The sequence below is a fragment of the Pinus tabuliformis genome, chromosome 8 (genome assembly GCF_031772625.1).
Source record: "Pinus tabuliformis cultivar Carrire ecotype Pingquan chromosome 8, CPIR1, whole genome shotgun sequence".
In the NCBI taxonomy this organism is placed as follows: Eukaryota; Viridiplantae; Streptophyta; class Pinopsida; order Pinales; family Pinaceae; genus Pinus; species Pinus tabuliformis.
In genome coordinates, this window is record NC_142294.1 from 505,634,024 (window position 1) to 505,648,845 (window position 14,822).

The 14,822-nt window shown below is 34.3% G+C and overlaps 1 protein-coding gene across 1 annotated transcript in view; it reads left to right on the forward strand.

Moving 5' to 3' along the window:
• The first annotated feature begins 8,745 nt into the window (after positions 1–8,745).
• Positions 8,746–14,822, forward strand: part of LOC149236304 (basic helix-loop-helix protein A-like) — a 45,183-nt gene continuing 39,106 nt past the window's right edge. Inside the window, exons 1-3 of the mRNA XM_089372373.1 lie at positions 8,746–9,433; positions 9,826–9,947; positions 10,978–11,232. Coding sequence (XP_089228499.1) covers positions 9,829–9,947; positions 10,978–11,232 — 374 coding nt within the window. The 5' untranslated portion in view covers positions 8,746–9,433; positions 9,826–9,828. The remainder of the gene's footprint in view (positions 9,434–9,825; positions 9,948–10,977; positions 11,233–14,822) is intronic.

Consider the following 14,822-nt stretch of genomic DNA (forward strand, 5'->3'; position numbering starts at 1 on the left):
TCGCCTTTGGGAACCTGATTCATTGGAGAAGGCATTCAGGTTAGCAAGAAAAATGGAAAGCAAAATTATGGCAACTAGGAAGCCTACCACTCACAACTATAAAGATGGAAGTGTTGTTGCCCCTAGCCTTCCACAACCTATAAGGTTGACACCACAACAATTGGAAGAAAAAAGAGCAAAAGGGCTTTGTTACAGTTGTGATAGCAAATACACTAAAGGTCATAAGTGTGCTGAGAAGAAATTATTCTACATAGATTGTGAAGAGGAGGAAGAAAAGGAACAAGAAATGTAAAAATAAGAGGATATACTCCAGGAACAAACCCTAGATAAAGAAGAAATGAATCGTACCATATCTTGTAATGCATTGGCTAGAATTACCACTCCTCAAACTATTAAGATAGAAGAACATATCAAGAAGAAAAGGGTAATAGTGTTGATTGATTTGGGAAGTACCAATAATTTTATTCGTAAGATAGCCAAGGAATTGAATTGCTTCCTATATCCATCACTAGAGTGCCAAGTGATGGTTGCAAATGGGGGAACCATAAATTGCTCTGGAAAGTGCCATAATATCAAGCTATCCATGGGATAATATGTATTGAATAGACAAATGCTTTCCATTCCAATGGGTGGTGCCGATGTTGTACTAGGACGGATAATGGCTACAATCCTTGGGTACAATAGCTTTTAATTTTCAAGAACTTTTCATGAAATTTTGTGCGGAAGGAAAGGAAGTTGAATTAAGGGGTATTGCAGGGAAACTGGGAAAGATAATCAGCTCTAACGATATGACAAAGCTTCTAAAGAAGGAACAATGAGGTGTAATTGCATAATTATGTTCTCTAGAGGTTCCCACATCGAAATCATGTATTTCTCCAGATCGTCAAAATGTCTTGGACAATCATTCCAAGGTATTTGAGACTCCTAAAGGCTTCCCACCTATTCGTGATCATGATCATGCTATTCATTTGATTCCAGGAAGTGTTCTTCCAAACATCAGGCCGTATATATATCCCTATGCCCAAAAGAGTGAAATTGAACGTATGGTTGCAGAAATACTAGAGGCTGGTATAATTCAACCTAGTCAAAGTTCTTTCTCTGCTCCAGTAGTATTGGTGCACAAGAAGGATGGATCATGGCGCATGTGCCCGGATTATAGGTAGCTCAACAAGCTCACTATTAAGGATAAATTTCCCATTCCTGTCATTGATGAATTATTGGATGAATTGCATGTTTCAATTTACTTGACGAAGTTGGATCTTCATTCAAGATATCATCAAATCAGAATGAAGACTGAAGACATTCCGAAAACAACATTTAGAACTCATGAGGGTCATTATGAATTTTTGGTCATGCCTTTTGGCCTTACCAATGCACCTTCTACATTTCAAGGTTTGATGAATTCCATTTTCAAACCCTTCCTTATAAAATTTGTGTTAGTATTTTTTGATGATATACTAATCTACAACAAATCTTGGAAGGATCATGTTCAACATGTTGACAAGGTGCTCAAACTAATGGAGGAGAAATAATTATATGAAAAAAGCTCCAAATGTTTCTTTGGAGTAAAAGAGGTGGAATATCTGGGTCATATTGTATCTCATGAAGGTGATAAGGTAGACCATAGCAAAATTAAAGCCATTAAGGAATGGAAAATCCCCACATCTATAAAGCATCTGCGAGGATTTTTCAGGTTGACAAGGTATTATAGCAAGTTTGCTAAGAATTATGGGAGAATAACAACACCTCTAACAACATTATTAAACAGAGATGCATTTTCATGGACTCCAGAAGCAACAAAAGCCTTCGAACATCTTAAAGACACAATGTGCGAAGGACCGGTCTTAGCTACGCCGAAATTCACAAAAACCTTTATTGTGGAATGTGATGCTTCAGGAAATGGAATTGGTGTTTTTTAATGCAAGATGAAAGACCCATTGCTTTCAAAAGTCATCCAATCAAAGGAAATTATTTACACAAACCTATTTATGATAAGGAAATGTTGGCAATACTACATGCACTTAAGAAATGGCGACCCTACCTAATGGGAAGACACTTCAAGGTAAAAATGGATCATGATAATCTTAAATACTTTTTAGAACAAAGATTATCTTTAGAAGAACAGAAAAAATGGGTCACAAATATGTTGGCTTATGACTTTGAAATCATCTACAAAAAAGGGAAGCAAAATGTTGTTTCAGATGCACTCTCAAGAAAGGATGAGGATGTGGAACCAATGTTTTGTTCTATTTCTATTATCCAACCAGATTGGATAAATGAAGCAAGGGATGAATGGAACAAGGATGAAGAATTGTGGTCCCTCATTCAAAAGTTGCAGAAGATCCCAGTTCAAACAATATTGCCAAAACTTAATGAGGAAGGAAAAATAATATTGGAACCTGGAGCAATCACAGAAACAAGAACCTGACAGCTACGAAATCGATCAATTTCACAGTATTTCATTAAGTGGAAGAACTTACCTACTAAAGATTCCACATGGGAGGATGACGATTTTATACACAAGCATCAAGAACTACTCAAGTGTTGAGGACAACACTTTTTGAAGGAGAGGGGCATGTTAGGTCCCTATACTACTAGTGTAACCCTTTATTGTTATTAGTACAACCCCCTTATTATACTGTTGTTCCCATGTAGTCCCCATATTGTTATTAATGTGCCCCATAGAAGCCCACTATTGTTATTATTGTGCCCTTACATTATTATTGTTATGTCGGTTTTGATTATATTATGACCCCTTAGACTCCTATATATAGAAAGGAGGTCTTGTCATTTGTATCATCCAAGAATTGTTCATTTGTGCAATGTAAAGGAGGTTTCCACCTCAAAGAGGCTAAATTCTAAGGCATTTATCTTTCTTTTATATTTTTTGTGAGCTAGTTTCATAATAATACACGTTCCACTTTTGTAAGTATGTTGACCTATGAAGAAAAAACATGTATTTAAGGTGATTTGAATTTTTATAGGAGAAATAACACCATCCCTTTTTCTTTGTGGTAACATTGAAATTTTTGTATGAAAAGGGTTGTATTCAAACTATGCTTATGAATTTATAAAATGGAAAGTAGGCGTAAAAGCCTTTCCTTCTAGTCTTTTGTCACATATGCTCCATTAAAAAATGGTAAGAATTATTTGTCTAAAAATCCTAGTTGCATAAATGCAAGTGTATTACTTGATATACTATCTTAGTAAGAACACAAAATCATAAGCTATGCTAATAACTAATATTAAAAACAATAAATTCCAGTAAGCCTAAGTGGGATCAATTTTTAGGTCCACTTGTTCCATTTCTATAGTGACAAAGGTATCCAAATGGCTTAGTGGGGCTCTAATAATATGGCTAAGATGTATAGCAAGAGTGTCCATAGAGGTTTTGATTGCAATGCCACTTGAGGCAGAGTCCATAGAAATGTCCATAGTGTGGTAGGAATAGGAGATGATTTAAGAATAAGGAGGTTGAGGTGGGTCACTATTTTACCTACCAAAGGTTGTAGATATCTAATAGCAAAGGTCATCTTAACATACTTCTCTCAGTGAATAGCCATGAAAGCCCTAGTGTCATCTTCATTATCTCTCAAGCCAAGAATGTGCTCTCCCATTGTAATGATGATTAGTCCCTTACCCTATCAATGTCCTTTAACTAATATTCAAACCCATATTTCCATAATTCCATTATAGGGCTTAGTTGGAGGCAGGCTTGGAATTTGACGTCTTGTAGGACGTATTTTGAATTCTAGGACGTATTTGACGATAAGTGTAAATGTTTCCATGTCAAGGTTGACATGTATTAGATATTTCCAACCTGTCAAAATGAAGTATATATTTGGATTTCATCCGTCAAAATTTATGATACCTATTTTGAGTTAGTAACGCTAGCGAAGGACCAGTACACAACAGAGTTCGAATTCATAGAGTGTAGGGTTTTGGTTTGGAAAGAGGAGAGAAGGACGAACGAGAGGAGTAGGGAAAGGCAGATATCGATTGCATGCCTGCCTTGTTTATCATGTCTCGGCATTCGCAGCGTGAATTTTAGAAACTCTAGGTGGCCTCGACATTGTGATATTGGTGCAGCTTCTATATAGGCAAGGTTGTTGATGGGTTCGTTTTCTGTCGGTTCGAAGACGGAGGAAGTAGAGGAGGAGAACGTACTTACTATTATTATTATTGTCAAAGGTCTTTCAAACTTATCCTCAAAATCCAGACTTGGCCACTACTCTTTTTCATTTTTTTGTTTTTCATGTGACTCCCTGGGGTTGGGGATTAGTTTGGCTCGGCTCCCAATTTTGAGTGTCAAGAATGGTGGAACAAGGAGAAGGAGATCTATATGGGGAAGAATGGTGGAACACGGAGAAGGAGATCCACAGGGTGAACTTCCATGGTAGTGAAAATGGAGAATCCAAATTGGTCCATGGTGGAATTGCAAAGCCCCACGATGATTTCCATCACTCAGATAAGCAGGGCTGGGAAAAAAATGGCAGGTTTCTTACCTGGGTTTGGCTGCTGAAAGCCCATCGCGCCGTGGGCTATGGAGCCATCTCTAGGCCGTGAAAAGAAGAGTCACTTTGAGCAAGAATCAAAATCGTGTGACAGATGAGGACAAACCAGGGAAAAGTAAATTGTACAAAGTCATTAGAGGGTTTGGTTATTTTCCATCCTGATGCCAGGGTTTGAGATTATGGCTTATATGAAAGGCTGGCACTTTAGCTGCCATTACTTCGACTTTTCTCTGTTGCTGGACTCGCAGGGCATTTTGTATTCCATTTATTCTGAATGGGTATTTGTCAAGGCCACTTATCTTACCCCTTCTCTTCAGACATTGGCCAACATTTGCATTGTGTTGTTTCTTATCCAATTGGTAGATAGATTGGTGTTGGGAATGGGGTGCCTGTGGATCCACTTCAAGAAGAAAGTCGGTGCCCCAATTCGAATTCCCAAGTTCTGCTGCAGATTTGGAGAACAATGCGAATGCAAACTATCTGATGGTTCTGGTTCAGATTCCCATGTGTAATGAGATGGAGGTAAGCTTAAGCCTAAGATCTTGTATTGCAATGTGGGTTCTTTTAATCTCCTCAACCTACATTATCTAACAATGCTCTTGTTTTGTTTTGTATTTTAGAAGAAGCTAGGCTACATAATGCTAGATTTGACGGGCAAAGGGGTTTTGAAATTCCAGGCCTGATGGCTAGTAAGGGTTGAAGTGGGTGAAGTTGGATATTAAATTGAGTTGCAGCAAGATCAAGATACAAAGTTAGTGCTTGATGTTGACTGGAGAAGAGGAGACAACCGCGCGATTGAACCACACCCAAACATCTTAAGGTAGAATAAACACATTTTTCAAGTATCTGACGGAGCCAATGACATCAATTAATTTTATTATTAAACGTCTACTCGACATCACATAGATTATTTGTTCCATAATGGTAATTGTATCAATGTTTGTTCTCCACCATGTACAAAGGACAAGCAACAAGGAAACCTGGTATTCATGGCTAGTTGCATTGAAGGAATTGTGAAAATTTTGACAAACAAGCCAGGCTAAAACAGGTGTCCTCCACAACACTTTTCTTTAAGTCGGAATGTGTACATCATTCAGTAAACTTTTCTCAAGGTATCATATTACTTTTAACCATATTTTCAATGTTCTGTTTTGTGTAAAAAAATCTCTAGCTTTTGACTTTTGTTTATAACTGTGTGGAAAGTGAAAGATTCATTATAGTTTCAAGCATTCACATTTATGTCATTGCAAGCTCAAACACTGCTTATTGCAAATGCTTCTCCTACAAGATATCGATCAGATCTTCCACCAGCCCTAATTCATTATTATTACATTCGATTTCAAGCATTGTTATTATTATAGTTGTTCAAACTCATTATTACCATTAATTTACCGCAGTTTAGTTACGACGTCTAAAACCCATGATTATTCTAGTTGATTTTAGAAATTACTACTACAATCGATGGAAACCATTATTATAGTTGATTCAAACAAATTTTTACCGGTGACATATTTGTACTTCTATTACTAATTACAGTAAACTAATTTTCATGTTATGTTATTGAGAAATGAAAACTCAAAGGATATTTTGAAAGCTTGATTGTCTACTCACTTTGTCCAAACACTTCCTTTTGAAATGACATTTAAATATCTATTGTATGTAATATGATACTTACACATAGAAATCCATATATTATAAAATACATGCGATTATATTTTTGCCTAAAACATTTTTACAATAAATACATATGTTGAGAAAGTATTTGTGTCCTACCACTGCCACTGGTAACTAGTCGTTGAGGTTCTTTTTTATAACAAAAACTTAGATTGAAGATTAAATGCACTCTTCATATATATTTATACGTTGTCTTTTTCTTTAATATATATTTATCTATTGTCTTTTTCTTTAATAGAGAGATCTAAAATTGATACCGAATTACATCTAACATGTTCTCCTGCTCCTAATGTTTGTAGAGCATGATGCCTCATCATTTTATCATAAACATTCAAAAGTATGAAACCATCAAAAGTATTTCTAATTGAAATCATCAATGTACAAGAAGAAAAAAGTATAAAATCCATATTCACATTACCATCGAAAGGAGAATTGAGTAATTGATCTATAATGTATCGAGTGAGGCTTATTAAATGCTCTATTTAATCAAGATATTGTTACAACTTACTTTCCAACTTCTTTCCTCATCATATCAATATTTATTATTGATTAGGAGGGATGTTGTCTTTTTAAATGTCATACTTTTATATTGTGTTATTATTTTCCAACTTCTCATCAAATAATTGAGGATTTTTATCATCTTAATCATGTGGCTTTCTTTAGTGTTCTTTACATGTTAGCATTTAAGTACATAAAGTCTTAAAAGTATGGTTGCATGCTATTTAAAAACACCTATGTTAACTTAGGAAAACAAGGCACTTTCGGAGGGAGATTAATGGAAGCTGAGATGTAAGAGTAGTTTCTATATTGACACTCAGAAATTTGAGTAGAACGTAAAATGAAGGGCATGAAAAATTCAAAAACGTCATCAAATTTTCATTTGACAGACAACAGGGATTTGAAATTCCAGGCCTGGTTGGAGGTCCAAACACACCCCTAGCTCGTAGACAATGCTCTCTACCTCTATTCTAGCCATATTTAATCACATGGGCTTCTATTTCATTCCACATGTAGGAGACTTGTATCACCTTCATTTTATACTCATTAGCATCACTAGAGAGAATGCATTTAATACCCTTTAGGGTGATGTGATGTGGATTAATGTACTTCCTTCTCATTAAATGCATGCTAATATATGTCTTGTAAAAGTGTGGTATCCACCTAATGTTGAGCAAGTGGAGGATGTGAAAAAAATTCAATACATATATTTTACAACCGACGAAGCTTACATGAATTAAAAAACACAATTAAGAGTTTTTAAAACAAAATTTTCCTTTAAAAATATTAAAATATTCCTTTAAAGTTGGAAGATATAATATATACCATTTATTAAGGGGTAACAAATTTTCCTCTTCAAAATATGTGACTACTTATATTTAAATATATGATATGCATCATTTATTAAGGGGTAACAAATTTTCTCATTCAAAATATGTAACTATTTATATTTAAATATAAAATATGTATCATTTATTAAGAAATGAGAAGTTAGGTTTCTATTCAAAATATATGACTATATATTTTATATAGAAATATGTTATTTTATGAAAAAAATATTAAATATATAATTATCTATTTTATATATAAATATGTTATTTTGAAAAATTCTAATTTAGATAAAAAAATAACAAAAATAAACTCTCCAACTCAAAATTTTATTTATAATCTATTAATTATTTTAAATAGATAATCTTTGTAGAATAAAAACCTATGTAACATCACTTTTATTAAATTATTTTATACACATGTAACTTGCCCATATTTAATTATATGCCATGTAACTTGCCCATATTTAATTCCATACCAAACTTCCATACCAAACTCGGCCATATGCTTTCCTTGGTCCAAGTGAGACCTATGTATATAATTAAATCATAAATTTGAAATTTTAAGTCCATGAGAGCACATTGTATTTGTGAATTGAAAAATCCATCAAAGTTTCCCATCCCTATAAGTCCATGAGAGATAAGTCCATGAGAGTACGTTGTATTTGTTGAATTGAAAAATCCAATTAGGTAACTCCAATGTTTGAAATCCCTAGCAACCTTGCTAATGTAAGATTCATGCACGTTCTTGGAAGCCTTGCAATTGTTTATGCAAAGGGGAGTGCGTCCCTATGTGCCTTGATGTGAGTACGATAAGAAGAATAATGGTGACCAACTGAGAGTGTCCAAAGTTTGGGGAATGCCAAGGCAGAAGAATCCCATACAATTAGGGCTAATCAAGAAATTAAGAGCTGTGACAAAATTGGAATCCTTTTTAAAGGGGTGTGACAATATTGGAATCACAAAAGGGATCAATTGTCCAATCTAAATTTCAACACATGGAGAGAAAGGGGACCATGGTGGCCCAATTGGAAACAAACCATGGTTATCATGGTCAAAGGGGGTGGTGAAGCTTAGGTGAAGTGTTGGAGGTATATTGGCCTGAAGGATTGCCCACCTAACAGTAAGCAGAAGCCCACGTGAGTGCTCGTACAAGAGGTGCCGGCAGGTTTACCTGCCAGTCATATGACACATGGCCGCCATATAACGTCAAAGGGGAGCAATCCAAGTCTAGATCCACCGAAGCTATTGGCCGTTGGGAACACAACAGGAATCGCTGATCGACCTCGGTTTTGTTCCATGATAGCAACCAATCTCTAACTTTTAACCCTAGAACTAAATCTCACCTGGTTTCCTTCCTGATAGCTTCAATTATATTTGGCTTCCTTCAAGGACTGGAACTGGTTCAGGGACTATATCAATGGGAGCTTGGATTTGAATTGGGATCTGGAAATACAGGGTTGGAGGAAGGCAAGGTGTGTTTGTGTTCTCATTTTGGCAATGGGTTTGCTGGTTCATTCTATGGTGTTTCACAGAGCTTGGAGAAGGAGTTGGAACAGTGAGAAGAATGGTAGTTGAGTGTTATTGAATTTATCTTGATTCGCAGGCAGAATATGCATAGTTTGGTCGTGGAAAGCAGGCCAGATTTCTGCAAGGGCTTTGTTCAGTCATGGTGCAGGAGTTGAAGGGGATTGAGTTATGGAACTTTCAGTGTAAGGGACTGTAGATTTCTGTGCTTATCACATTGTGGAGTGCATTGCATATTTTAGGGATAGAAGGCTAAAGTTAATCAGGTATCTTTGGAGCTGTGATAGACTTTAGAGTTCTGAGGTGGGTTTGTTGAGTTTTTCAATCTTAGAAAGGATCGATCTTGTGATCTATTGTATGGAGTAAAGAAGCAGGTGCCCTAGGCCATACCAGGTTAGTCTTTTGAGTGCAGATTTCCATAGTTTTGAGTCCTGATGAAAGTTTTGAGTCATAATGAATAAGTTGTTTCTGGAAAGAATTATGTGAAAGAAAATTTAAATGTCTAACATTTGGGGTGAACACTACTAAAACATGGAACGTTTGGAATTCCTTCGAATTCCTTTCGCACAGTTTTTTTTTTTTACAGAAACTACTTCTTCACCCGGTCAGGTTATGTTACTTATTTTCAGTATTATGATTATTGGGTTTGGCATATGGTTGTATGTTACTTATTTTCAGTATTATGATTATTGGGTTTGGCATATGGTGCTGTCACTGAGGATTAATATTGATTGAAGTGATTGCAAATTGTTAGAATAACGTGGTGTTCCATTATTTTCTTGCAGGCCATGGCTCTTGTCGATTTCACAGAAGTGCCTAGGACTAGGTTGAGGCAACAGATGCAAGCTGCTGTGCAAAGTATACAATGGACTTACGCAGTCTTCTGGCAATTTTCTCATCAAGAAGGGTATCTATTATTTTTATTTGTATCAAAAAGTCCTTGCACTGTGCGTTACTAACATTAGAATCCATTAATGTCATTTGTCAGACTTGTGCTTCTAAGGAACCCAGTTTGGAAGCTGTCTGAGCTTTTTCTTTTTCTTCTTCTTGTGGTATATATTCTAATGGAGGAAAATTAGCCAAAAAAGTCCTAACGCGCTTCACACCCACCTCAGCAAGTAAACTCCATTGTCAGTCAGCTTTTCTCAGCCCTATACTTTCAGTACACAGTCGGCCTTTCAGTCCCATTAATTGGTTCTAACTGTCATAAGCTTTTTCTTACCGACTTCTGGTCTTATTTTCATTATCAGCCTTGGGATTTCACCCAAATCCGGAATTCTTGTGCTGCTCTCTAATGGAAAAATTCCGAGTTCATATGGAAACTTTCATCGAATATTGCAAACTTTTTCAGAAAAACCCATGAACTCAACATTGACTTTTACCTCGATCTCGAATTCGTTTGATCACAACTCTACTTCAGAATTGAGTCTGGAATGGTGTTGAGCTTCTTCTTCCTGATCCATGGTCTTGTAGTTTTCTGTTGAATCATTATCTTCAGAATAATAATTTGTTGTTTATCTGTCTTGAAAATGAACCACACTTGATTATTCTTCTATACAAAAATTAGACCATAGTTTATCATTCATCTGATCTGTTACCAATGTAATGGACGATCATCTGATCTGTCTGAAAGATAAAAGATGAAAAATAGACTAGCATTCAAGATGAAAAATAAACTATCATTCATCTGTTCCAAAAATGATTCATTTATCCTGACAAAGATGATTCATTTATCCTCAAGATGAATTACATCTGGATGATTCATCCATACAAAACTAACACTAACACTACAATGGATCTGAAAAAAAAAGCTCAATACAGCACAAATACTATAGTTTCTTAGCATTATAAAGTTCATAACTACTATAGTTTCTTAGCATTATAAAGTTATGTTATGAAGGCATTATTATTTCTGATACCCATTGTTTTAATAACAGGTTGTTGGTATGGATGGATGGGTTTTACAATGGGGGAATAAAGACGAGGAAGACTGTGCAGCCCATGGAACTGAGCCCTGAAGAGCTTTGTGCACAGAGAAGCTTGCAACTGAGAGAGCTGTTTGAATCTCTTTCTGCGGGAGAAACAAACCCACCTACCAGAAGACCCTGTGCTGCATTATCTCCTGAAGATCTCACTGAATCTGAGTGGTTCTACTTGATGTGCATGTCATTCACTTTCGCTCCTGGAGTCGGGTATTTCTTTCCAGCCTTCCCTTCTGAATCTTGCTACTCGATTTGCTATTCATTTTTCTTTGTCTGATACGTTGAAAATTGGACGTTTAGGTAGCACAGTAGGACATGACATAATAGTTATGAGAAAATTAACTTTTTTGTCAGATTTGTTATATCCAACAACGACCGTTCAACTGACACTGTTCACTCCCCAATTTTCAAAGTAGAGTCCAAATTGATGTTCACTACCCCATTTCCAAAGAACTAAAGTCCATATTGATGAATCCTTTATGAAATGTCAATGCGTACTTTAGAAAAATAATGGATAGTCTGTAGGTACAGTTTTAAAATGGGATTAATCATGCTTTTCTCATTACTGTTAGATTGCACATTCATCAATTTTAGTGGCAAGCAAGATTATTTTGTAGCTAGGTAACATGACAAAAGTTTGGTATATTAATATCCTGTCACTTTTGAGTGCATTAATATTGTGAAGGACAATGACACAACATGTCAACGTGGATGGATAACTCAAACACTCGTAGTCATGATAGTTGATTCTCCATGGCACTATCCTTTCTGGTTTATTCTCAATTTTTAAAACCATTGTAATATAAAACAATTAAACAAATACATAATATTTAGTTTTGGAATATAAATATTTTAAATATTTTTTTTTACACATGAAAGTAGTTATTGATAACTGTAATCATTACCCATTGACAAAAGTATAAATAAATTTAATTATATATATTAAATAGACATTTCTTAAAGAAGTCTTTGAAGACATTCTATTCAAAATGGAACGCCATCTTATCTTTATAGTTGAATTTGGGATCCAATGTGTAGATGAATGTGGAAATTTCACCCTACATTTGAAATTGACATTCTATGACTTAATGATTTGTTAAGATAATGTGATTCCTATTATAAGGTATATATTATATATAGATGAAGGCATAGTTACTTTCATAGAACCTTGAATGTGCAAATAAGATTTGCCATGGTTGAACTTATGCAAGTGTAAACAAACACTTAGCTCTACTCAAGTCATGATGAAGAGTTTGAGTTCAAGATTGCTATCAAAGATAACTCTTATTTAATCAATTATTACAAGTACAAATAACAACATTGGAAGTATTTGTGATAAAGTTTAAATCATTTGATGTTGTTTAAATTCAAGAATTCAAACACTATACTCTTAGGCTTAAAGTGATGGAAAAAATAAATAAACATATAGTCACAATTCCATTGGTAGACTAACCAACCTAGTGTAAAAGAAGTTTGATATGCTTAACATTTGCAATAGAATATCAGCTCCAAATCTACCAAGGAAGCATACATATTCATGAAAAAGAGGCAAGGAAGTACATGGCTCCATGATTGAAGAAATATCTTCATGTCAATCATCCATCCTAGTTTCATGGAGCATGAAAATAGTTATTAATTAAGATCTAAAATAAAGCACTTGTTACTAGCAACTAATGAGATTTAATCTTAGAAGTGGTAGTCAAGAAGCATAATTCCCTATAATAGAATAGCATGAACCCTATTCCTTAGGTTGGACAATTTGCAAGAACAAGTAGTTATTTGACACAAATACGACACTAAACTTCTTCATTTCAATCAACAATATTGATGGATTAAAATTCAATGCTGAACCTATGGATGTTTGTTGTGTCAATTTTTGGCAATCCATATTTATGGGATAGGGATTCACAATGTCAATAATGTAATAACCAATATATATTAGTGAATGATGAACAAGCATACTTTGCAATATGATAGAAAATTATAGTACCCTTAGTGCTTGTTACAACCATTAAAGCTTGGAGACTTATAAAAGCCTTGGGATAGTTTGCATTGCTTGTTTTGTTTTATTTGGCAAAGTCACTTGAGTAGAAGTAATAGGACAATTTGATACAATGTTTTTTTATCGAAATCTTAAGATATGTATCTAGTAGTTACACATTCAAATGCAATATGAATCTACCATACGGACTTGGTTTCCCCTAGAGGAATTATATATAACTTAATGATTGGAGAAGGCAAAGATTAAGAGGAAAATTCAAGACTTGCCAGAGAATGGACACGTCCACTCTAACTCATTGCCATGTGGACCAATGATCACATTGGTTCGAAAGAAGGATGGGATATAGGAATGTGTGTGGATAATAAATTAATTAACATAATCAATCTTAAGAATCAATATACATTATTTCTCATTCTTATTGGCTCAATTATAAATATAATTTTTCAATAAGAAGTTAGCTTATCACTACATTCATATAGATTCTAAACCTACATGAAAAAAATCATTTAAGATGTGCCACACACTATTGGAATGAATAATGATGTTAGTTTTTTGGCTAGTATTTAAAGCTACAAAATTTAAGAGGGTGATTAACTAAAGTTTGTCACTTTATATTTGGCTCATTTATAGTCATTTATTTGGATGTCATTATTATTCTAGGAATTACTTAAACTGAATTGACCAAGTATTTGTAACATCATGCATAGAGGAAGTGTCAATTAATTTTATTCAACATGAAGTTGTTTATCTTAGATTCCACATGAACATATATCAATTGGCCATTAATGTAGTGAAGAATTCATCTTGGAGGTTAATTATTCACCAAAACTATAATTTATAACCTATGTAGTTCCATAGGTATGACAAACTATTTACTAAAATCCATATATTTCTCTCTCACATCTTACACCACTCAACACACTTAACTATGATTACTTCTAGTTTAGTTGAGAAGTTGCCTATCTTGAATCATTTGGCATGATCAAGTACTAGTGGCTACTCATGTCCTCACTTTGCTTGAAATTCAATGATACATCAATATCTAGATGGAAAATTTTGGATATATTAGTTAAAGACTCATTGCATTCTATTTAGAAAAAAAAAATGACACACCTATAAACTATTAGTCTATGACCATTAGATCTAATACTCGTTAGTTCAAGCTATTAATTGTTGATGACATTATTTGTTGGATAAGTATATGATCACAAATAATGGTCGCCAACCTCTTTAGTTCCTCTAACCATTCAACAAGATCAACAATGTGCATGATATAAAGTTGATTATGTATACATGTTAATTTGGCATTATTATTAAGTATAAAAAAGGAATGACAAAGGAGATTATAATTTTTTTTTATCAAGACTATCAACATTAAGATTAAAATTCTTTTCATAATTGTAAAAATCCAAATTCGATGAATTCAAGGAATTTTATACATAGTGTCAAAATTCTATGCATATTTATCTAGTATTGCAAAACATTTGTGATCATACCACAAGGAATTTAAGAGTTATGAAAATATTTGTTGGCGGATAGGATTTTGTATAGATTTAGCAATATTCATGTTCTCGTTATGATCATATAAGATATAATCATTACAAAATAATGATATTCAAAGGTTCCAAGAGACTTTGGAGTGAAAAAAATATAATAACTAATTGCACGAGTTTTGTTGGTCATGAATAGGATGGAACCATAAACATTTCCAGTTTTTTTTTGTCTATGTAGCATATTAAAGTTAGTGAATTAGAATTGAGTAACATGTGATGGCAACAGTGGTTGTTACAAGTAAGAG